A 22,658-nucleotide genomic window follows, 5' to 3' on the forward strand; every position below is an offset into this window, starting at 1 on the left:
GCTGGTGGTGTCTGTCCTAAACCCCATTTACGAAAACACAGTTCTTGGTTTGTGGTAACTTCTGGTGATTGATGGAAGTTCTATATCAAAATGGGAGGGCTATCAGGGTGGTTGTCATGTGAGTCATTTAAATGTTGTTGTCCTCTATTGTTTTTTTGGTTTTTGTTTTCTTTTCCCCAGTCCTGGGGCTTGAACTCTAGGCCTGGGTGCCATCCCTGAGTTCTTCAGCTCAAGGCTACCACCCTACCCCTGAAACCACAGCGCCACTTCCAGTTTTCTAGTGGTAAATAGGAGATAAGAGTCTCACGGACTTTAGTGCCCCGGCTGGCTTTGAACCATAATCCTCAGATCTCAGCCTCCTGAGTAACCAGGATTACAGGTGTGAGCCACCTCACTTGGCTCGTATCCTCTATGGTTAAGCCATCAGATTTATCATTTACAAAGTGAAAGAGACATTAGGGTTGATTTGCCACATTGACCCTCACGGTGTCTGTCCTGTCTCCTTTCCACCCAAATGTACTCTTTTTGCCAAAAACACTAAGAAAGTTTTGTTGTCGTTGTTCTAGGTAAAGCCAGGATAAATCATCCATAATCCTGTTGTATCTTAAATTATTTGGACCTGGTAGTTCCCCTGGTATCGTAATTCCTTCAGAAAGGTTTCTATACTTGTTCAAGGATAGAGAGAGACAGGCAGACACAAAGACACAAGCAAACTCTAGTCACTATTCAAATGATTCTCTCTACCTTACAGAATTATGCAAAGTAACTCAGAAACAACCTAGGCATCCTGCTTGGGCCACATGAGAAGGTACCAGAGCCTCTGGAATATTTAAAGTAGTTATTATCAACTGCTACTGTTCCTACACACCCAGCTTCTCCAGTTTCCTAAGCTGACTCCAGTTGTGCTTCTTTTGTCTTTCCTGCCTGTTACTAATTTACTGGGGTTCCTTAGCAGGTCTTTGGTTCCAAGGAGACCACCACTGAAGACAAACTGAGGATGCATAGTATCAAACTGCGGATAGTTGGTTACTTTTTCCCAGAACACTTCCCAACTTCTGGTTAAAACATGCATTGGTTCAACAAATCTAAAATTTTCATTTAACCACTTAAGTACATTAACCTTTCCTTTGTTTTGAGCACACCATTTGCTTTTGGGGAGGGCTATTTTCACAAAATTCGGGGCAAGGAAACAGTAGATCACAGAACAATTTAAACACCACTGATGATAACATGGGACTGACTTGAGAGCTTTCTTTTTGCAACTGAGTTGTGTAATGTGCACACAGAAATCTTTATTATTTTTCAACAAGCTTGGTCCAAGCCATTTAAAATAAATCTGTGCATAAGGTGGATTTACTGTACTCCTGAGGAACTAAACTGGGCACCGGGAGCTGTCTTTGTAGATGGCATTGTTGTGTGTGAAAGAGAATGTGTCCAGTCATGGTCATCTGCCCAGGCCAGGGGTTGCAGAGGCCTGAGGATGCCATGGCTTCTGTATGACCTGCTACTGTGCTGGGTGATGGGTGTCTGAGGGAAGATAATGTAACTTGAAATAAAGTCAGTGTAAATTCAGTATGTGGATATGGGGTAGAGGTTGGAAGGAAAGGATTAGGGTCTGGAAAGCTGAAGAAAAAATGTTTTAATAGGAGCTCCCTTGTTGACTTGTTTGGGGAAGGAAGAGGGGGTTAATACAAGGGATTGAACCCAGGGTCTCATACTTGCTAAGCAAGCACTATGCCCATAGTCTTCCTCAATAGGTAACATGTCATAGAAAAGTAGCTTAGGGAACTTCCTTACAGTGCCATACAAGCACATTAGTTCCCCAAGCTGTACCTCAAGAGATGGAAACTGTTAACTTGTTTTCAGGGAGGAGTCTGAAAAAAGAAACCTTGTTATTCTAGCATTCTGCTGGAGTTACTGCCACTAATAAGGAGACAGGGTGTTAGCAGTGCACAAAATAGAAGAAAATTACCTGTCCTGGGGCTGCTGCTTTTGGCCACATTCTCCATTGGCTTGCCCAAGCTCAGAACGCTGAAGGCTGTCAGAAATGTGTCTGGATTGTAAGAACAACTTTTTTTTTTTTTTAATACCCTGGGAATCTCCATCCCAGAGTACAATGCACTCTCATTTGGCCACCCATCTGGAAAATGAGTCTAGCCATTGCTACATCCTAATCTTTTGATGCCCGAGTAGGCTCATTTGCCCTCTGCTATGCTGGCCCATTTTTAAAAATATTTTTGGATGTCTTTAGCATGATTTCACAATATGTATTTTATCTAAGAAAATTTTGCTGGATGAATGTGGAACCTGAGGGCTGAAGTTTCCAGTCCTACTCGGGTGCAGTGTGTTCTGACTCCAGGCTTGGAAGCAGCTAACAAAATAGTCTTTTGCTTAATTGTTAAGCAGTTCTCATTCATGGACTCCTCCTGTGGCCCCACTCCTTCATTATCTATGTTGAGGTTGGAGTATAATTGTCCCCCAGGACAATAGGTTCGTCTTGGTTAGGAGTTTGTCAGCTTCTTGGGAGAAAAGTTTTGTGGGTCTTCTAGGCCCTTTGTTAGGAGAGGACTGAGTGCCTCTGTCTTGGACTTTTCCTCACAGGTTCTGGGTACAAGCCAGGCTGAACACTTAGATTTTCGTGTCCAGTTTTGTGTTTATAAATGATAATGATGTCAAATTTAAGCCACTACTCTGTTCAAATTTTTTTATTGGCAATTTGAGAACTTGTATAGAAATGGAACCTGTATGTTTAAAACAGTTGTCAATCTGATTGGTCCCAGTATTAGTTTATTGATTTCTGATCACTGTGATTGTTCCAAGTATTTATTTGATTCTGAAACTGTAAAGTAGATGTATAATTTCTCTTTAAAGAGAAAAAAAAGTATTAAGGTAATGCCTTTTCAGTTTCTCCAGACCTTTGAACTGCAACAGAAAATGTAAGAGTATAGTCTAGGCCTAGACATGCAGCTCTGGGTCTGGGTCTGTTCTCTCTACAATAGTTGACTTTTGGAAATCGTATATAAGCAAACTAGAAAAAGATTATAAAGATAAGGCTGGATCTCTGTAGTACCTTTTTGTTTTCGAAATCACGACAGCTGGGATCTCTTTAATTAAGATTATGTTAACAATGGTTTAAGAATAAACATTTTTAGTGAAATATCAAGCAGCTTTTTCCAGATTGTTTATTGCTTAATGTCTTGATTGTAAAGAGGCTGAGGAGGCTAGTAAATACCCTGGTAATGAGCACATTCGAGAGAAAACTGAAGAGGTTGCCAAAGGGAATCCCCTCAAAGAATCATCTTTCATTAGAGCTGCTGGAAACACTAGACAGACAAGTGACTTCCTGGGCTGCTGAATCTTCCTCTTTGAGGTAGGAGGGGCAAGCCCTTCAATAAGGGTCTTAGTATTAAAAACTAATCATCTTTCTAGGTTTAGGCAATGCTAAGGATGAGAATCCATAGAGATCTAACAAGTTTGACCAGAATTTGGAGGTGTCCACTGGGTGAAAGCTTGTGTATCCCCAGCACCCTCTTCTGGGAGAATGTCAGCATTATTAGTTTAACAAGTGGGTAATAAGGACAAGGAGGCTTGACCCTGACTTATATGTAGCAGCAACATTTGGTCTTCTGCCTCTGCCTATAGCTTTGCCTGTATGAATCTTTTCACCTCTCTTTGTCCCTAGAAATTGTAAGTTCGAGTTCCCCAGTTACTTTGTGTGTCAGGAAGAAGCTGATGAGTCTTTTCCCCATTATTTCTTCCATGCTGTAGTTGCAGTGGTGACGAGACAGAAGCAGCTTGGTTACTGAATACTACTTGGCAGATATGCACCATCTGTGTTTCAAAGGAGTAAGAAGTGAGACCTAGCATCTCAACCAGTAAAAACTTAGATGTGGTAGTACATGTAGGACATGTCACATCGATTACTTGGGAAGCAGAAGTAGTAAGGTTGTGATCCAGGTTAGCTGGGGCATTAAACCAAGATCTTTTTTTTTTTTTTTTTGCCAGTCCTGGGCTTGAACTCAAGGACTTTCTCAAGGCTAGAGCTCTACCACTTGAGCCTCAGCACCACTTCCGGCTTTTTCCTATGTATGTGGTACCGAGGAATCAAACCCGGGTCTTTGTGCATGCTAGGCAGGCACTCTACCACTAGGCCAAACTCCCGGCCCCTAAACCAAGATCTTATTTGAGAAATTAAAGCAAAAAGGGCTAGGGATGTCACTCTAATGGTATAGCAAAATCAAGGCCCTGTACCACACCAAAAAAGAAAATAACTGTCATAGCAAGATTTGCTGAGCATTTCTTTCCTGTCTAACTTCTTGCTGAGTATCTTGCTACCATTCTACCTTTGAGCTCAACTCCACTTCCCATTTTCTATGGTTAACTGGATAAGAGTATCATGGTGTTTAGTGCCTGGGCTAGCTTTGAACTGTGATCCTCAGATCTCGGCCTCCTGAGTAACTAGGATTATAGGCATGAGCTGTGCCCAGCATCTTTTTTTTTTTTTTTTTTTGCCAGTCCTGGGCTTGAGCTCAGGGCCTGAGCACTGTCCTTGGACTTTCTCAAGGCTAGAGCTCTACCACTTGAGCCTCAGCAACAGTTCCAGCTTTTTTCTACGTATGTGGTACCGAGGAATCGAACCTGGGTGTTGTATATGCTAGGCAAGCACTCTACCACTAGGCCAAACTCCTGGCCCCAGCAGCATCCTTGTGTTTTTTTTTTTTTTAATGAATAAAGAAACATTCTAAACTATTTAATACTACAAAGAAATTGAAATTACTTTTCATTTTGGAGTACTAGGGATCAAACTCAAGGCCTCGAACACTGCTGCTGAGCTATGCTGTTGACCCCTAAAATATGTTTTCTAAAAGTAATGTGTCACTCTAAATCTATGCTAACAGAAAGCCCTTGGGCTTTCTCAAGGCTATATCTCTACCACCTGAACCACAGCACCATTTCTGGCTTTTTCTATGAATGTGGTACTGAGGAATCAAACCTGGGTCTTAGTGCATGCGAGGCAAACACTCTACCATTAGGCCAAATTCCTGGCTCAGAACCAGTTTTGTCATCATAGATTCTACAGGAACCTTAACTGCTGCAAACATTTTTTTATAACTTTGCAACTTCAATAAGGAATTTTTGTGCTACCTACTATACATCAGGACCTTTTCTTTATTTTATTTATTTATTTTTTTTTGTGGCCAGTTCTGAGGCTTAAACTCAGGGCCTGAGCACTGTCCTTAGGTTTTCCTCAAGGCTAGAGCTCTACCACTTGAGCCACAGCTCCACTTCCAGCTTTTTCTATGTATGTGATACCGAGGAATCAAACTCAGATCTTCTCTCCCACTAGGCCAAACTCCCAGCCCACATCAGGACTTCTGACTCATCTGATAAATCCTTATTAATAATTATGAGCATGCGAGTAGACAAGGAAGTAGAACATTAGTGCTGTGGTTTCTCCGCCCCAAGACTGGAGGGAGGAATCCGATCTTTCTAAAAACAGTGTCCTCTCCATTTGCAAAGAGGAATGAATGTCTCAGAGGTCCTACTACCTTTGTTGGACATATGTGGGGGAAAGACACCACAGCAGAGGCAGGAGATGGGAAACAGCCCTCAGTGCACAGGCAACTGTTGGGGGGGAGATACTGATGGTTCCTGGCCTCCTCCAGCCACCTCAGGTCTAGACTTGCACAGGTATTTAAAAACTGTTCTTTTGTTTCCTCCTCCTAAACATTATATGCCAGTAACTTCTTTGGATGAGGGACGGGCCTTCAAAGTTATAAACCAAATAGCAGCTGTTGAAAATCTCAATAAAATGAGAATAAAATGCATTTGCTAGCAGTGCATTTCCTAAGGTTAGGTCACTATGTCACCATATTGTAAGGGATATGTGTGATATGAAAGATTTGTCACAAGACTGATGTACACAGTTGAATTGTTTTTTGTTTGTTTTTTTTTCTGCTGGGTAAGATTATGAAGTCGTAAAAGCACAGACTTGGGAAACTGAGTGAATCTGATCTTCACTACTGTCTTTGTGCCTTTTGGTCTGAATCTGTGTATCTATTTGTAAAGGTGTGACACCCCACAGCTGCTATGAAAATTAGTTTTAAAATATTGACTGGCATGTTTAAGGCACCTAATACATAATGGCTAGTCAAAGAAATATATTTTGAATCAAAAGTTAGTAAAAAGGAAATACCTTGGGCTAGTGGGCAAGCCAGAAATCTCTAAGTGAGATTTCATACCTGCTTTACCCCACTCAGCAGTCTGCTACGCACAAGCACAGTCTTGAGCACGTGGGCTCCCAGGTTAGTGAAATGCATAGGCTGCTCCTGAGGTGTTTGTACTTGTTCCAACTTAATACCTAACCTGAAATCTCCCAATCGTTTTGGAGACTTTACCATATAGCCACATGATCATGGGACCAGACTAGCATCCATAGAACTGGCCATCACTGTCTTCTTCCCAAAACTAGGGTGAAAACAGCTGGCTTACCACTGTTAGAGATATGATAGCTAAAGTATATGTAGGGTTGATCTATTACAGTATGACACCCTTGAAGATGTGGACAGTGCACAGTTTCTTATTGTCACTAAATGTAATCGAACACACAGAAGTGCAAATATTTAAAAAATGCTATCCCATAGGCTGGGAGTATGACCTAATGATAAGAGTGTTTGCCTAGCATGCATGAAGCCTGGGCTAAATTCCTCAGTACCACATACACACAAAAAAAGCCAGAAATGGTATTGTGGCTCAAGTGGCAGAGTGCTAGCCTTGAGCAAAAGTGTTCAAGGGCAGTGCCGAGGCCTTGAGTTCAAGCCCCAGGACTGGCAAAAATAAACAAAAAAAGCACTGTCCCATGACTTTGCTACCTGCAAAAGTATATACTCATTTATTTATTTTTGGTGCTGTCCTTCAAGACTAGCATTCTACCACTTGGGCCACAGCTCCACTTCTAGCTTTTTGGTGGCTAACTGGATATAAAAGTCTCAGACTTTCCTGGCTGGACTTGCTTCAAACCATGATCCTCACATCTCAGCCTCCTGAATAGCTTTCATTAATTCTTAGAACATTCACCATACCTAAGACAAACACCGGCTAGATGAACCAAGACTGCCATCCATGAGAGCACAGGTGTGTAGAAGCAGTGCTGGCCTCCACGTCTGGTGTGTATTGCTCTTGCCTTCTAGGAGTCAGTGCAGGTGACACAGAATCACATGAACTGCTCCTGATATTTGTGGGTCAGAATACAAGTTTAAAGTGGTAAGTTTTTTTTCTGTACCACTACTTGGGTAATAGAGTCGAAGTAGTGCAACTTGTGTAATACAGCCTAAGTACAGAATAAGCAACCTTACATGTTATCACAGAAACATCTAACAGTATCTACTCTAAGGCTGTCTTCATTTGGGGGAGCTGAGAATATAGTTGAGTGGTACAGCCTGGCAACCATGAGGCCATGGATTCTATTCCCAGCCCTGAAACACAAAATGCTTCACTTTCTTCAATTAATGCTTTTTCATTACTCACGTAGTGAGGCACTTTCAGAAAAACAAAATAAGATGAGCTTCTTACTCTGCTCTAAAACCTCCAGTGCCCCATTGCAACTGTGAGGTCTACACAATGATAACAGTATGTCCATACCTAAAGAAATTAAGAAGCCTCAGACTCTTTATTTGAGTCTAGTCCTGACAGCATATAGATATACACACAACTATCACGCTTACTATTTTAACTGTATTAAGACTACAGAATACAGCAATGATGCCTCTGCTGTGTCCTTGTCCTCTGTAAGCTTTTTGCCAGTTGAGGTCATATAGACCGCTGAGGGTTGGCCCCTAGTTTGGTCAAAACTGGATGTAAACATTGGAAACTGTCACTTCAAAATGGCCTTAGCTTTTGAGTTCTAATTGTTCAAAGCACCAGCTCACTGCATGGGGCTAAATGGAAGAGCTTTGACCACTGTGTTCTGTTATTTTGTGTTGCCTGACTCAGCCAGTGAGGTAGTATCTAAAACCTAGTCAGGACGCAAAAGCTGTAGGATAAAGCTCCTTTAATTACAGATGCTATATATTTGCAGCAGTAGATGCCCAAGCGATTTAGCAGAAAGGAAAATTTCCAGCCAGGCCTAGGCATGTGACTACAGTCCCAGGTACTTGGGAAGCTGAAGCAAAATGATTGTTTGAGGCCAAAAGTTCAGGGCTCCCTGGGAAGCACAGTGACCCTGTCTCTTAAAAACAATAATCTCCACCTACCCTATACATCCTTGACCTATTGAGTCAGACATCTTGAGGGAAGGAGAGGGCAGAAGTGAAGACAAAAGCCATTTTTAAATCCCAGGAATGATGCACATGTTTGAGAACTAATGTCCAGGATATGGCCATGCCTTCTAATAGCTTATACTCTAGATCCTGTGGCTATAGCCACTGTGGACCAAAGCTATCTTCAAGAAGCACAGGCAAGACAGGAAGCTTTAGGCCTGTCTTCTCTAATCACACTATAGAAGCCAGCACAGGAATATCTGCTCCCTAGATACTCATCACTTCCAGGACCACACAACAAACAAAAACTGTCATGGTATAACCTGAGCCAGGAATAGGTAGGTAAACAGGCCACTTAAAGTGCCTAACTGGCCATGGATCTTGGCAATCCTCATAAACTTGCAAGAGTCCATTCATTTGAAAACTTCAGTGTCTTAGTTACATACAAATACCAAATCCAGTGAGATAAAAAACTCTCTGAGCCAGGTATGGAGTCTTAAGCCTGTAATCCTAGCTATTTGAGAAGCAGAGATCAGGGAATCGTGGTTCAAAGCAGCCTGGACATAAAAATCCAAGGGACTCCATCTCAACCTATGACTGGCATAGTGGTATGCACTCATTAATCTAGCAAGGAAGGAAAGCAGAAATAGCAAGCCTGGGAATAAAACAAAGCCCTATTTCCAAGGTATCTTGAAAAGAAACCAATTAAATAGGGACTGGTAGAGTGGCTCAATGGGTTATCACCTGCTTATTTAGCAAGCACAAGGCACTAAGTTCAAATCCTAGTACTGCCAAACAATAAAATCTCAGAGGACAGAAATGTACTAACCTCTACAGCCTAGGTAGGAGTCTCAGGAGATTGTGATACCCACCTAATGTTAAGCTTCTGAATGGAGACCACTGAGTTCTACTATCTGGTAAGTCAGCAATCATTCCCCACTCTGATAGGGAACTGAGGTGACAAGGTAACTGGCAGCCATAAAGCATATTGAGTAAAATGGTGAGGATGCACTAGGTTGTATAAATGACCTGGCCAAGAGTGGCCAGATCACAGACTAAGCACTTGGAGATAAATCCAGGACAAAACAATTCCTGAGACTCTGGGGTACCTACTCAAGGATCACTAAAGATATACACAGCAAGGGTGCCTGATAACACAATCCAACTGGGTTTGTGGGAGTAGGTAAAGTGCGTTTATTTTCTATATGTGGTTGAAAAGACCCCTCACTTCCAACACCCAATGTCCATTGAATTTGGGGCAGGGGGATCCAGGGTCGGCTCCCTAGGAGAAGGTATAGGAGTAGAAGGCAAAAGCATTGACCTTGTAGTCCATGGGGAGGAGATACCCAATGTGCCTGGCCCCTAGGCTGGCACCCCCCAGAGCAGAGGAGTGCCTCAGCTTCATCAGGGTGAAGCTGGAGAAGGAATTCTGAGCCTGGATCTCTCGGCCTTGGGTCAGTGCCAAAAGGAAACCTGGAAGAAAGAAAGCAAGGTCAAGATGAGAAGAGGATAGAAGTCTATATAGAGACCAATGGGGAGGACAGAACAAAGATGCCAAGGCACTTCTCTGAAGAAGCCCACATATTAAGTCTCCAGTCCTCAAGAAGCAACAGGACATAGGGACCCAGTAACAGCTGTAGGTCCTGGAGACAGAAGCCTGGGGGACCTGTTTTCCTCTCAGCTCCAAAGCATGTGGTGTTAGAAACTTCTTGATATTGGAAACTCAGGTGATGGCCCTTGAGCTACTTCAGAATGTCTAATGGAAGCCATGTAACTGCTTGAGACAATGCAGCCAGGCTTAGAAATCCAATTTATTTCCTTCTGGCCAGAATAACATTGATTAGACACATCACCGCAGATTCTAAGTTAGATTTGACCTTCATCTTTAAAAGGTAATTATTTAATAAATTATTTAGAATGTGACATCTTTTCAAGAGTTTAAGAGGTTGGAAGTATAGCTCTGTGTAGAGCATATGCATAGTATGTACTAACCACAACTTCAAACAGTTCAAGGAAGTTGGATAGGACAGAGATAAAGGGCTCTATGGCAGTGAAGGCTGAATGCCTTAACCTAGGGCATCAGAAGCCAATCCAAGCCTCAGTGTAAGTCCCAGTGCTCCTTGGGGTGCAGATATCACAGGGTCCTCTCCAGCCCATCCTCTGCCCCTACAATTCCCCTCCTTCCCCTACACCCAGGCTTACCTTCCTTCAGCAGCTCCCAGCTCTTCCACACTGAGCCCACACAAAGGATGGGGAGGCCAATCTCCCCTTGGAATAAGACCTGGGCAGAAGACAGAAAATGGAGGCTCTGGGCTGAGCAAGCCAATGAATAGTTTTCTAACACCAACAGTCCCCTTCCTCTAGCTAAGAAACAGAAGGGAGGAAAAGAGTCATAAAGGGAGGAAAAAGGAAAATAAACCAATTTGCTAAATATAAATACACACTACAGGCTGACTCACAGAGAGGAGTCAGTTTTTTGTTTGAGGCAGATTTTTTTTTTAATGCCCTAAGTTCATCTAAAATAGTATCCAATTTACACAAGGTTTGATGGACAGTTCTATCAACAAAGGAAAGGGCCAAACTTAGCCAGCAGCTGCCCACCTTCACTCCCCACAACTCACCGGGTCAATCTCAGGCAACACTGCTACAACATGTCTTCCCAGCATCTCCCCAGCCTTCTTGAAGATGTAACGGGAAAGAGGGTCTCCCTGATGTGCACCTGGGACAGGGGGAAGAAAGAAGGGGACTAGAGAGTGCCTAAGGCTGATCTGTCTGAGGTTATTCTCTCTCTGGGGGTAAAGCAGCAACCTCATCCTAGACCAGGATGACTGCATGCCACATGACACAGGGGTAAGCACCTCTCCATCTTCCCTAGATATGCACCAGGTATCTGGTGTGAGAGGTGGCTCACCCCACTGCCCCCACTAGAGGGCACTGGCACTGGCATTGGACTGTAATAATGCTCATATTACATTCCTATGAGTCTCTCAATTCTAAAGACTCAGGGACCTGGCTAAGAAGCTTACTAACAGCGCTGCTGGTGCCCTACCTATCTCTAGCTGCTGTTACTCTGTCCTTTTCTGACTCGGTGTTGTGAATAAGCCACAACCCCAGCATCTAAGAATGCCCTCAGGCTAAGGTATCTAAATTAAGGGAGTATGGCCCTTTCAGGGAAGAAAGTAATATATGTTGGGCTCTCCTTAATCCCCTCATTCTTTAGGTATAATTAGTTTAAAAAGAAAAAGTTATAAATGTGTCCAAAGGACAAATTTACAAATTTCTTAAAAATAGGGATGCAGCTTACACAGGCCATGGGAGCTATCACTGAGAAATGAAGGCATTATAAACCTCTGTGAGCACAGTGCCCTTGTCCTTCAGTCTCAAGGTTCTTGCCATAAATAAGGGTCAAGGACCTGAGGTACCAGAACACAGAGGCCATCTGATGAGAGGGAAAGTGGTGTCTAAGCCCCATCTTACCTCCATTCTACCAACTACTTAGTAACTGTTTTAGGAAATTTCCCCAACACCAGTACCTTCTGCAATTTTCCGGCAAAACCCAGCAAAACTGCTTTTATCAAAGTCTCTATACAGATGAGTGAGGATTCCTAGCCGATCTGGCACCTGAGAGACAGAGAAAGAAGCACAAAACAGTCATCAGAAGCAAAAATCTCCTATTTTCTCACCCTAGTAGGTCTTCCAAAAGTCTCTACATTCGTTTTTGGAATTTGTATTTCATTAGGTCTATAAAGTGTAGAAATCTGAGATTTCTCACTTGAGGAAAGTTGTGATTTTTTTTTTTTTCCAAACCCAGATCTGTGTTCACCAGGGTGTTCAGTAATTCCTGAAATGCTCTGTAAAAGAGTTTTTCTTTTTTTTCATATATTTTTTATTGAAATTAATAGAAAGATTACATTCTATTCACCAGATAGAAGTTGCATTAATTCACATACATTGATAACCTTTCTCATGTCTTGGTCCCCATTTCCCTGTAAAAGAGTTCTTTAAAGGAGCCAGGCGTGGTGGCTCATGCCTGAAATCCTAGGTACTCAGGAGGCTGAGATCTGAGGATTAAGGTTGAAAGCCAGCCCAAACACAAAAGGACCTGAGACTTATCTCCAATTAACCTCTAGAAAATAGGAAGTGGGGCTTGGCTCAAGAGTAGGGCAGTAGCCTTGAACTGAAGAGCTCAGGGACAGTGCCCAGGCCCAGTTCAAGCCCCACAACCCTCCTCGCCCACTGCAAAAAAAGAGAGAGCGCTCTTTAAAGGAATCTAAGGAAACAGCACCAGGCAATTCTCCTTAGAGAGTGGCAACACACATTAGCAAATCAAAGGCTCTGGGAAGTGCTGCACCCAAGAAGGAGTCACCCAAATTCAGAGGTCTTTCTTTTAACAAATTTGCACATCCATAACGTCTCTGCACCACTCGCTCCCCTCTGCCCCCCATCCCAAGGCACTAGGGATACTCCAGAATATATTTTAAGTGGAAGGGAGGAGGAAATAAAATGTGAAGATTCAAGATCCACAGCAATTTACTAACCCTTCAAAACCTTACACAAAGTTCTAAAGGGTGTTAAGAGCAGCTAATGAGCATGCAGAAGACATGAAGTACTGACCCAACTGGCTGGGTCAGGACAGCTTCACTGCACTTGCTTCCTTATGTACAGGCCAGGCCAGAGTTTCTCTTTTTTTTTTTTTTTTTTTTTTTTGCACCAGTCCTGGGGACTGCATTACCCTTGGGCTTTCTCAAGGCTAGTCTTGAGCCACAGCACCACTTTTGGCTTTGTTTTTGTTTTTCTGTGTATGTGGTATCCAAGAATCAAACCTAGGGCTTTATGCATGCTAGGCAAGCGCTCTACCACTAGTCCAAACTCACAGCCAATGCTCAAGTTCCTCTTTAACCGTCAACCCTCACCCTGAGAAGAAAGACCCTCCCGTCCAACACCTTCAATTTGCTATGTTAGCCCTGGTCCTACTTTTACTAAGCGACTGGACAAAGAACTGGCTATCCAGCAGAGACAGCTATCAAATGATAGCAGGCTCCACTTAAAAGCACGACAAATGGGCACTGCATAATCAACAACTGTGTACAGGCTGTCCTTTCCTGATGTCTCCTTGCACACTTCTTTTTTTTCCCCCCCAACAGTCCTGGGACTTGAACTCAGGACCTAGGCACTGTCCCTGAGCTTTTGTGTGCTGTACCACTTGAGCCACAAAAAAGCCACTTCTGGCTTTTTGGAGTTTAATTAGAGATAAAGAATTTCACAAACTTTCCTGCCCAGAATGGCTTCCAATTTCAATCCCCAGATCTCAGCTTCCTGAACAGCTAGGATTACAGGCATGAGCCTGTCCACCTCTTAATGGGCTTTCCTAACCTATATAAGGCCAGAATCCAAAGCATGTGTTCAGACTCAATTCTGTCTGCCTCCTGACCTCCCCATGAATATTTTATCTTAGCCCAGAACTTCTGCTTTGCCCTCCTAGTAGGTTTTAGCTGCCCAAGAAGAAGTCTGGCTAGCCAGCTGTCATCAAACCACATCTTCCTCACGATCCCTTTCAGGAATACACTTTGCACATTTCACATCTGAACCCTGTTGTTACCTACAACCTCTCTATCCTGCATCTCTGAATCTCTGACCCACCCTTGGCCCACACAGGTACTGTCCTACAGTCACTGGGTTCTCAAGGTGCAGGTGTTCACTGGGAGTAGGTGAGTACCTGAAAATAGTTGAACATAGCCTGCTTGACGTAGCCAATATCATGAGGCGCCGCCTCTAGGTTGTCAATGGAGTCAAACACTATTTTCACAGCTTGGTGTGCAATCCAATAGGCTGCAAAGAGCAGAGGGAGATAACAGAGAAATCTCTCACAGGGAGTTTACTCACTAGGAAAAAAAAAAACAACAAAAATACAGACTAAAGCTTGATGCAATGGCTCAAACCTATAGTCTCAGCTACTCAGGAGGCTAAGATCTGAGGATCATGGTTCACAGCCAGCCCTGGCACTGAAGTCCATGAGACTCTTATCTCCAATTAACCACTAGAAAACTGGAAGTGGTGCTGTGGCTCAAGGAGTAGGACAGTAGCCTTGAGCTGAAGAGCTCAGCAACAGAGCCCAGGCCCAGACTTCAAGCACCACGACTCACCAAAAAAAAAAAAAAAAAATACAGACTAAAACAGGATCTGCTTAGATTTTTATAGCAAATTAAGTTTCACGATTCAATTAGATTGTATCTGACTGACGCAGGTAAAGAAGACTAGAGAGGAAAAACAGAACAAGTAAGCCACTATCACATAATCTCCTACCCAAATACAGGCAGGTCAATTGTCCAAACACCAGTAACCATAGCACAAGCTGGGATAAAAAGGCCTCTATGGAAATGAGTTACACATAATAAAGGTGAGAGAGGTTCCTACCAGGAGCCTTTTATGGCATTTCCTGGCATTTTAGCATTTACTTTCAGATTCAGTTCTTCCCTAAGGTGTCCCAAAGTCAATACTGGCAGCATAGCCAGGATTCATGCTGAAGCATACATCTGAATTCTTGGGGCAAGACTCTCCTGCAAAACAAGGTAAGTGATCCCACACTTGGAATGGCCAAGTTTGGTCTCTCTCCCCAGGGAGCCCCAAGAGTCAATAGGTAGTCATAAGATATGGAGAACTTCAGGACAGGAAGAAGTCCAGGCCCCTGAGTCAAGACCTGTGTGAACTCACCTGAGCCCTCATCTCCCATCATGTGGCCCCAGCCACCACAGCCACTCTCAGAGCCATCAGGGTTGATGAGCCTGCAGTTGGAGCCTGTCCCAGAGATGAGCACAATCCCACCTGAAGAAAGAGCACAGGAGGCTCAGTGAGGCCACAACCCTACAAAGAGCAATAGCTTCCAACTGAGAAAACAACGGACAAAAAGAACCTCTACAACCAAAAAAAGGAAAAGAGATTACCAGCCAATCTCAAAGAGGAGCAGCGAGGTATCAATGGCTCGTGCCAATAATTCCTAGCTACTCAGGGGGCTGAGATCTGAGGACTGTAGTTGAAAGCCAGGCCAGGCAGGAACTCTGTTAGACTCTTATATCCAATAAACCACCAAAAAAGCTGGAAGTGGAACTGTGGCTCAACTGGTAGAATACTACCTTTGAGGAAAAAAAAAAGCCACAAACATGAGAAAATCAAGCCAAGCTAGCTTCCAAAGGGCAGCACCTTGACCTCAAACTCCAAGAGGACCATAAGAGAATGTAGTTCCTTACCTAGTCAGCTTTCAGGTGACTCTCTTTGCTTTACTGAGTGCCTACCATGTGCTAGATTGTGCTAAATCCTGTTCTTACAGTGATCATCAGTCCTGAAAGTTACCTTATGAATATAATTGTCCCACTTATAGATGAGGAAACTGAAACTTAGGAGTTCCTTAGCTTCTCCAAGATAGTAAGCTATTATAGCAGAAGCTGGAATTCAGATTGGTTTTTTTTTTCTTTACCTTTGCTTTTTTTTTTTTTTTTTTTTTTTTTTTTTTTTGCCAGTCCTGGGCCATGAACTCAGGGCCTGAGCACTGTCCTTGGACTTTCTCAAGGCTAGAGCTCTACCGCTTGAGCCACAGCACCACTTCTGGCTTTTTTCTGTGTATGTGGTACTGAGGAATTGAACCCGGGTCCTCGTGCATGCTAGGCAAGCACTCTACCACTAGGCTAAACTCCAGGCCCAACTTTGCTTTTTTTTTTTTTAACCTTTGTTTTTTTTACTCTCCAATCCTTAGAGCTGAGATTCAAACACCAATCCCATGATGCAACTTTCTTCACACTATCAGAGCTCTTGCGTGTTCTCTTCTGTACTCCTGGCTTCTCCCAGCTTGCTTCTCATGACACTAAGAGTTCCCTCCTTACAGTGAAATCTTATCTTTTACCCACTCCTCACTTCTTTTCCTCCTTCTATCCCCTCATCTTTTGCTTATGAAAGCAGACTTGGGTGGACTATGACAGAGCCTGCCTTCAGGTATTTGTAAACATGTATTTCAAGCTATTATCTTGGGACTTTCCCAAGAAAACCAGTTCTCAACCTCACCTCTGACCCCACGTTCTCACCATCTGGTGTAGCTGTGGCGATGGAGCCGGCGGCATCTGTGGTGATTATGTAGCTTTCACTTAGGTAGGGAAATCGGTGCCTCAGCTCGTCCATCAGGATCCTAACTGCTTCTTCCTGTTCCCCACCACTTAGGGATAAGCCCTAGGCCACAGAGGAGCAAGTGAGTAGAACCCCAAACCCATCTCCCTTCTCAACCCGCTTCCATCCTGATTGCCTGCCTCCTGTCTTCTCCATCTAGATATACCCTATTCACCCAGCCCCAGTCCCTCTGTCCTATTCAACAGTATCTCAGAAGACTATGTACAAGAACAGTCTGGACTAGAGATGGACAAAGGAAAGAGAAGATTTATAAACACCACAATGCAGTGAGGAAGCTAGCAGTGCTTTTAGAAAAGTCAAAGGAGAAAGGTAGTTTGAAATACAGAGGTTTGGCTGTGCCTAAAGAACATCTCACTTCTATGTCCACAGAGAAGGCAATGCTATAGCAACATGGGAGAAAGACATGAACTGGAAATAACAACAGCTAACATTTGCCTATGGATCAAACTGTGCTAACCATTTTGGAATGTGTCAGGTCATTTTACTTTTTTTTTTTTTTTGCCAGTCCTGCCTGGGCTTGAGCTCAGGGCCTGAGCATTGTCCTTGGACTTTCTCAAGGTTAGAGCTCTACCACTTGAGCCTCAGCACCACTTCCGGCTTTTTTCTATGTATGTGGTACCAGGGAATTGAACCCGGGCCTTCGTGCATGCTAGGCAAGCACTTTAACCACTAGGCCATACTCCCGGCCCTCATTTTACTTTTTAAGGTGATATCTGCATTTTCCAAATGAGGAAACTGAGTGACCTTTTAAGGTAAGTAACCTCTTAAAGATCACACTGTTGTTGAATAGCAAAGCTGGGATTCAGACTAGTGTCAGTGGCTCTCCAAGACAAGTGGGAAGTAAAGTCTTGAGAATGGGTAACCTGGAAGACTTACCCTTTTACAGACATCAACTCTTGCAGTTCAAACTTACCACCTATCTCAGTGCCTCTGACTTAACTCCTGGGTATTACCCTAGACTCACCAGGCTTCGAAGGGGAACCATAGGATCCACTCCTGCTTTCTGTTTGGCCCTGTTCACCATCTCGTTGATTCTCTCCACACATGCGTCTGTCCCGATGAGCTGGCTCCAACAGGGAAGGAGAAGTTATGAATGCTGGAAGACCTGTATAGCCCCTACTGATTGCTCTCTGAATCCCAGCCACCTCCTCAACTGGAGTTAAAGAAATAAAATCACAACAAAGCCCTCTAGGACCCTCCGCGTAACTTTTTTACCCAGTGGTTTGTGCACTGTCCATCGGCTTCTGACAGGATGCGCCCATCTTCCGACAGTAAAAGGACCTTGGAACGTGTGCCTCCCCTACAGAATACAGAGAGTGCTTAGTTCTGCCCAGACAAACCTGCAGATAAGAGCTCAGCTTCTGTAGTACTTGATGTGTATACACATACACACACACACACACACACACACACACACACACACACACACACACACACACACAGAGGCCAGTGTAACAGTGCAACCCAGTAACCATTCCCAAACCCACCTTTATGGTCTAGTTGTTAGCTTTGCTCTTGAAACTGAAATGTAAGTCTCGCTTAGGATGTCCTACCTACCTTTGGAGAAGCTAATTAACTGTGACCCAAACCTTGAAAACTACTCCGATACGTGACCCATGTCAGTTAAACCCTTACAATGCATTGTTGCTATGTAAAATTCCTCTTTACCAAGTGTGTTCAAGCTGGGCACTAGTTGGCTCACCCCTGTAATCTTAGTTACACAGAAGGCGTAGATCCCAGGATTGTGGTTAGAAACTAGCCTCGGCAGACAAATCTGAGACTCTTATCTCCAGTTAACCAGCACTAGCTGGAAATGGAGGCTCAAGTGGTAGAGCACTAATGAATGAACTAAAATGCCCAGGAAGAGTACAAAGTCCTACATGTAAGCCCCAATCGTGACATGCATGTGACACACACACACACACACACACACACACACACACACACGTTTGATCATTTTGTTTCTTACTAGATTGAGGTTCACTGGCTCAAAACACAGCAGAGCCTGGATCAGGCAATATTTGGGCAATATAGCTAAAGAAAATGGAATATCCACCTCTGCTCCTCCCACAATAACCGGCTTTCTTTTAGCTGCTAAGGTCTTTAAGATAGGTTTGTGAGAAATGTTCAACAAATGGCAGAGAAAACAGATACATGTTTAAGCCACTAAATATTTTAATAGATATATAGGGGAGACCTGAGAGTTTAGAGTGAGATCTGTGATGGTGAGCTGTATGTTTCCTACCGACCAGTACTGTTAAGAGTATCTTACGAGAACAAAGATGACCTACTAATAGAAGATGGCATGAGTTTCAATGGGTGGCAGATTCAACATCCAAAACAATCTCTTGACAAGTCTTTTAATAGGTATGTCGTATAGATGAATACAACAAAGCTGAATGCAAATTAAAAAAAAAAGTATCATGGACACAGGCCAGAGAAAATCCACCTTAACACTCCACAGGAAAGTCAGGAAGATGTGGCTGCCAGGGAAGTGAATCCAATCTCAGGTTTAAATAAACAGTACCCTTTCTATTTTGTCCTGATTTGACACAACCAAATCCACAATGTTCTGTCATTGTCAGAAGGCTGGGTAATCAATCAATCATCTTGTTCACCCCTGTCCTCACTTGCCAGCTGTGATAACTGAAGCCCGCAGCTTTGGCATCTATATATCCTCTAGCAAAAAAAAAAAAAAAATCTTTGTTCTAGCTTCTTTTCCATTCTCCGCCGTGCAACTTCATATCTGACACCTGTTCTGCAACTCTCCCTGGGACTGGGTAGGAGGAAAGGAGCCGCTTCCCCCACCGCAGAGTGGGAAGGTAGTTCGTGCAGGGGAAAGGGGCGTGGTTCCGCCAAGAAACACAAAGGACCCCCCACCTGAAGGGTGGGCAAGACACTGCGTTCTCTCCGAGTGGCGCCTTCGGTCGCTCGCGCCAGGGCGCCCCTGAGCGTGCACACACCTCTCCTCTATAAGGCCCAGCAGCCCACACTGAGCGGACCTTGAGGTGCAAGGCCACCTCACTTCCCGGCCTGACCAGGATCCGCCGCCCTGCCCTCCGGCCGACAGGGGCCTACGCCGCTGGTCCCAGGCGCCTGCCGTCCGGCCACACTCACCCCTCGACACCCCCGTAGAGCGCAGCCATACTGCCGCTACCGCCGCCGTCGGTCCCGCCGTGAGCCTCCCTCCCCACCTCCCGCAGCTTCCCTCCCTCTAACCTCCCCGGCACCGCCCCGCGTCACGTAAGCGCCCGCCAAGTGTGGTTGGCTCCAGGCCGCGCGTGCGCGAGGCGTGGCTTCGAGGACCGCACCCGCAGGCAGGCCTGGGCCTGGTGTCCCGCAGCGGTCCCTCTGCCTGCCCCTCCCCCCGTCTTGTCCTTTGCTTCTGTAGGGGGACACCAACACCCAAGGGGAAAAGACACGAGGGTCATCCGGATCGACTTCCCAGACATGCTGACTGCCGGCCCGCCCCTCCGCGCCCGGAAGTTGCTGGCAGCCCCGCTTGGGCTTATGGGCTGCACCGCCGGTGACGCACGCGGTGACGCAAGCCCGGCCCCGGCCCTCGGAGCCGAGGACCCGGAGCAGCGTGCGGCCAAAACCGCAGGTGCACGCACGCACGCGCGCACCTGCGCGGCTTTTACGCTGCGCTCCTGTGGATGGGTGGGTTAAGTAGGGCCCTAGGGACAGGTCCCGAGCAGGACCCAGGGCCCCTAAGAAACGTCGCGACAGAGGAGGGCCGCTGTTTGCCTCCCCAGGACCTAAACCACCAGAACCCGGAAGACAGACGGCTGCATGATCCAGAAAGCCCTAAACGTTCCATCCCGCTCCCCAGCTCGGGTGCCGACGTTTCCACCGCGCCCTCCCGGCAACGCTTGAATTTCGCGGGTTGGGCAGACCTGATGGAGGACTGTGATTTCAGCTTTGCAGTGACTCCCAGGCCTCCTCCGATTGGTGGGCTGTCTTATGCCTCATTTGCATGGGATGTGGCTCGTGGTCACGGTCTTGGGGGGGGGGGGAATCTCTAGATTCAGCCACTTTACCTGCAGCCCGCTCGTGGCTGACGCGAGACCCTTTGTTCTTTGCTCTGTTTTAAACGTTCTACATCGAAAACGCTTGGTCCTTGCGAGCCAAATCGAGCCCTCTCTGCCTCTGGCGGAGGAACTTGACCTGAGAATGTAGGTGCCTCATCTGGAAACGCATTAGTGTGAGCCAAGGACAGGCTGAGTGGAGCCCACTGACTTTCCGATGAAGTGTACAAACACTTTGCTTGCTTTCCTGGTGACCTCTGAAAGGCTGGCTGACTCACCAAGCACTTATGGCTACTAGTCTTAACTCACCTCCTTAGGGAAGAAGCTCCCTGGCTTCAAGTAGGATTGTATATCCCCATGAGGGTCACCCAGTCTCAAAAAGGTTCTTTTTTTTTATTATTGTAATTAATAGAACGGTTACATTATATTTGCCAGATAGAAGGTGCATTACTTCACAAACATTGATACCCTTTCTCATGTCTTGGTCCTCATTTCCCCCCCATCCCCGCCCCTCATCTTATTTCCCCCCTTCCCTATATACTATTTCAAATAACCAAATAAACATATATACAATATATCAGATAGCAAGATAAGATACTGTAACAATATGAGATAACCAAGGGACAGCAAAGGAGATGAGAAATAACATTAAGGACAACAATCACACATTATATGGCTCTTGTTTCTATATACTGGAAGTCCTTTCATTTAGCCTCATCCTGTATGGCCTTATGTATCTAGGTTTTGCTCTATTGTAAACCTCTGCTAGGAGAGCCCAAGGTTTCTACTGATTATGACAAATGAGGGAAACCATTGAGCCTATGTTCCTTTGAGTCTGGCTTACTTCACTTAATATGATTTTTTCTAAGTCTTTCCATTTCCTTAGAAATGGGGTGATGTCATTCTTTCTGATGGCAGCATAGAATTCCATTGTGTATAAATACCACATCTTGTTGATCCAATCATCATCTGAGGGGCATCTGGGTTGATTCCATGTCTTCGCTATGGTAAATAGTGCTGCAATGAACATCAGTTCTTATTCATGGGAACCCCTCTTCCAACTTAGACAAAGGAAATCTCTGGGTCAGTATCCTTAGACAATGTTCTTTTCAACCAGACACTGACAGAATGCCAAAGGGTAGACAGACTACCACAGATCTGATCTGACTTCCCTATGCAGAGAGTCTCTTGGGTAGGAAAACACTTTAACCGGTCTTTGAAAGACAACTAAATTGGCTCTGAGAAGGGACTTGATAGTATTTATTCCCAACCAAGTGGCAGGACTGCTTTCCTACAAAGGAGGTCTATAACTCTCAGACAGCAGCCTCCTCAAATATCAGGCATTATTTCTAGGCCCAACCATCCAACTAAATATATGCCCTTCTTTTAAGTCCTGCTAACTTCCTCCCTGAAGCAGGAATGGAAACATGATGGCTACAAACAGGTGATAAAGGAGGACCCCAACCTGAAACTCTTCACGAACAGTAGCTCCTTTAGGAAACAGGGAATCCACAAGATTCACCATGATTTTCTTAGAGAACTGAGAACTCATCCCACCCCTTCTCCTTAAATATGCATGGCTCATCTGTCCCTCATTTGGAGGAACAGATGGCTTCTGACAGCTAATAGATCCTCTTCCACTACTGGGAGATTGCTCAGTCCTCGTCCTTCCTTCCTTCCAAAGTAGCAGTCATATATTATGAGTCATCAAAAGGAACAGATGAGCCATGCACTGTTGGCTCACAGCTATAATTCTAGCTATTCAGGAGCTTCAGATCTGAGAAAAGCAATTTAAAGCCAGCAAGACAGATAAATCCAAAAAGTCTTTTCTCCAGTTAACCAGCCAAAAAATGAATGTAGAAGCATGGCCCAAGTGGTAGAGTGCCAGTGATGAGCAAAAAGGAAAAGCTAGGGGCCGGGAGTTGGCCTAGTGGTAGAGTGCCTGCCTAGCATGCACAAAGACCCAGGTTCCATTTCTTGGTATCACATCACAGAAAGAAGCTGTAAGTGGTGCTGAGGCTCAAGTGGTGGAGCTCTAACCTTGAGAAAGTCCAAGGACAGTGCTCAGGCCCTGAGCTCAAGCCCAGGACTGGCAGAAAAAAAAAAAATAAGGAAAACTAAGTGCTGAAATCTGTATTTCAAATCCCACTACACACACACAGATACACACACACACACACACACACACACACACACACAC

The 22,658-nt window shown here is 44.7% G+C and overlaps 1 protein-coding gene across 2 annotated transcripts; it reads right to left on the reverse strand.

The window, feature by feature from the left end:
- Positions 1 to 9,437: 9,437 nt before the first annotated feature.
- Positions 9,438 to 19,618, reverse strand: Nagk (N-acetylglucosamine kinase). 2 transcript variants are annotated; one of them, XM_090336733.1, is made up of 10 exons: positions 19,548 to 19,618; positions 17,646 to 17,730; positions 17,395 to 17,493; positions 16,331 to 16,472; positions 14,970 to 15,080; positions 13,975 to 14,087; positions 11,792 to 11,879; positions 10,880 to 10,977; positions 10,461 to 10,539; positions 9,438 to 9,731 (listed from the first exon to the last, which is right to left on the reverse strand). In XM_090336733.1, the coding sequence occupies exons 1-10, from the start codon at positions 19,574 to 19,576 to the stop codon at positions 9,541 to 9,543; spliced, it is 1,035 nt and encodes a 344-aa protein (XP_090192859.1). In that variant the 5' UTR covers positions 19,577 to 19,618; the 3' UTR covers positions 9,438 to 9,540. The 2 variants fall into 2 exon arrangements, with proteins under 2 accessions (XP_090192859.1, XP_090192860.1); XM_090336734.1 differs by lacking the exon at positions 19,548 to 19,618 and adding an exon at positions 19,311 to 19,452.
- Between the last annotated feature and the right edge of the window lie 3,040 nt (positions 19,619 to 22,658).

This window comes from Megascapheus bottae, chromosome 7 (assembly GCF_031878675.1).
Source record: "Megascapheus bottae isolate mThoBot1 chromosome 7, mThoBot2.hap1, whole genome shotgun sequence".
Classification (NCBI taxonomy): Eukaryota; Metazoa; Chordata; class Mammalia; order Rodentia; family Geomyidae; genus Megascapheus; species Megascapheus bottae.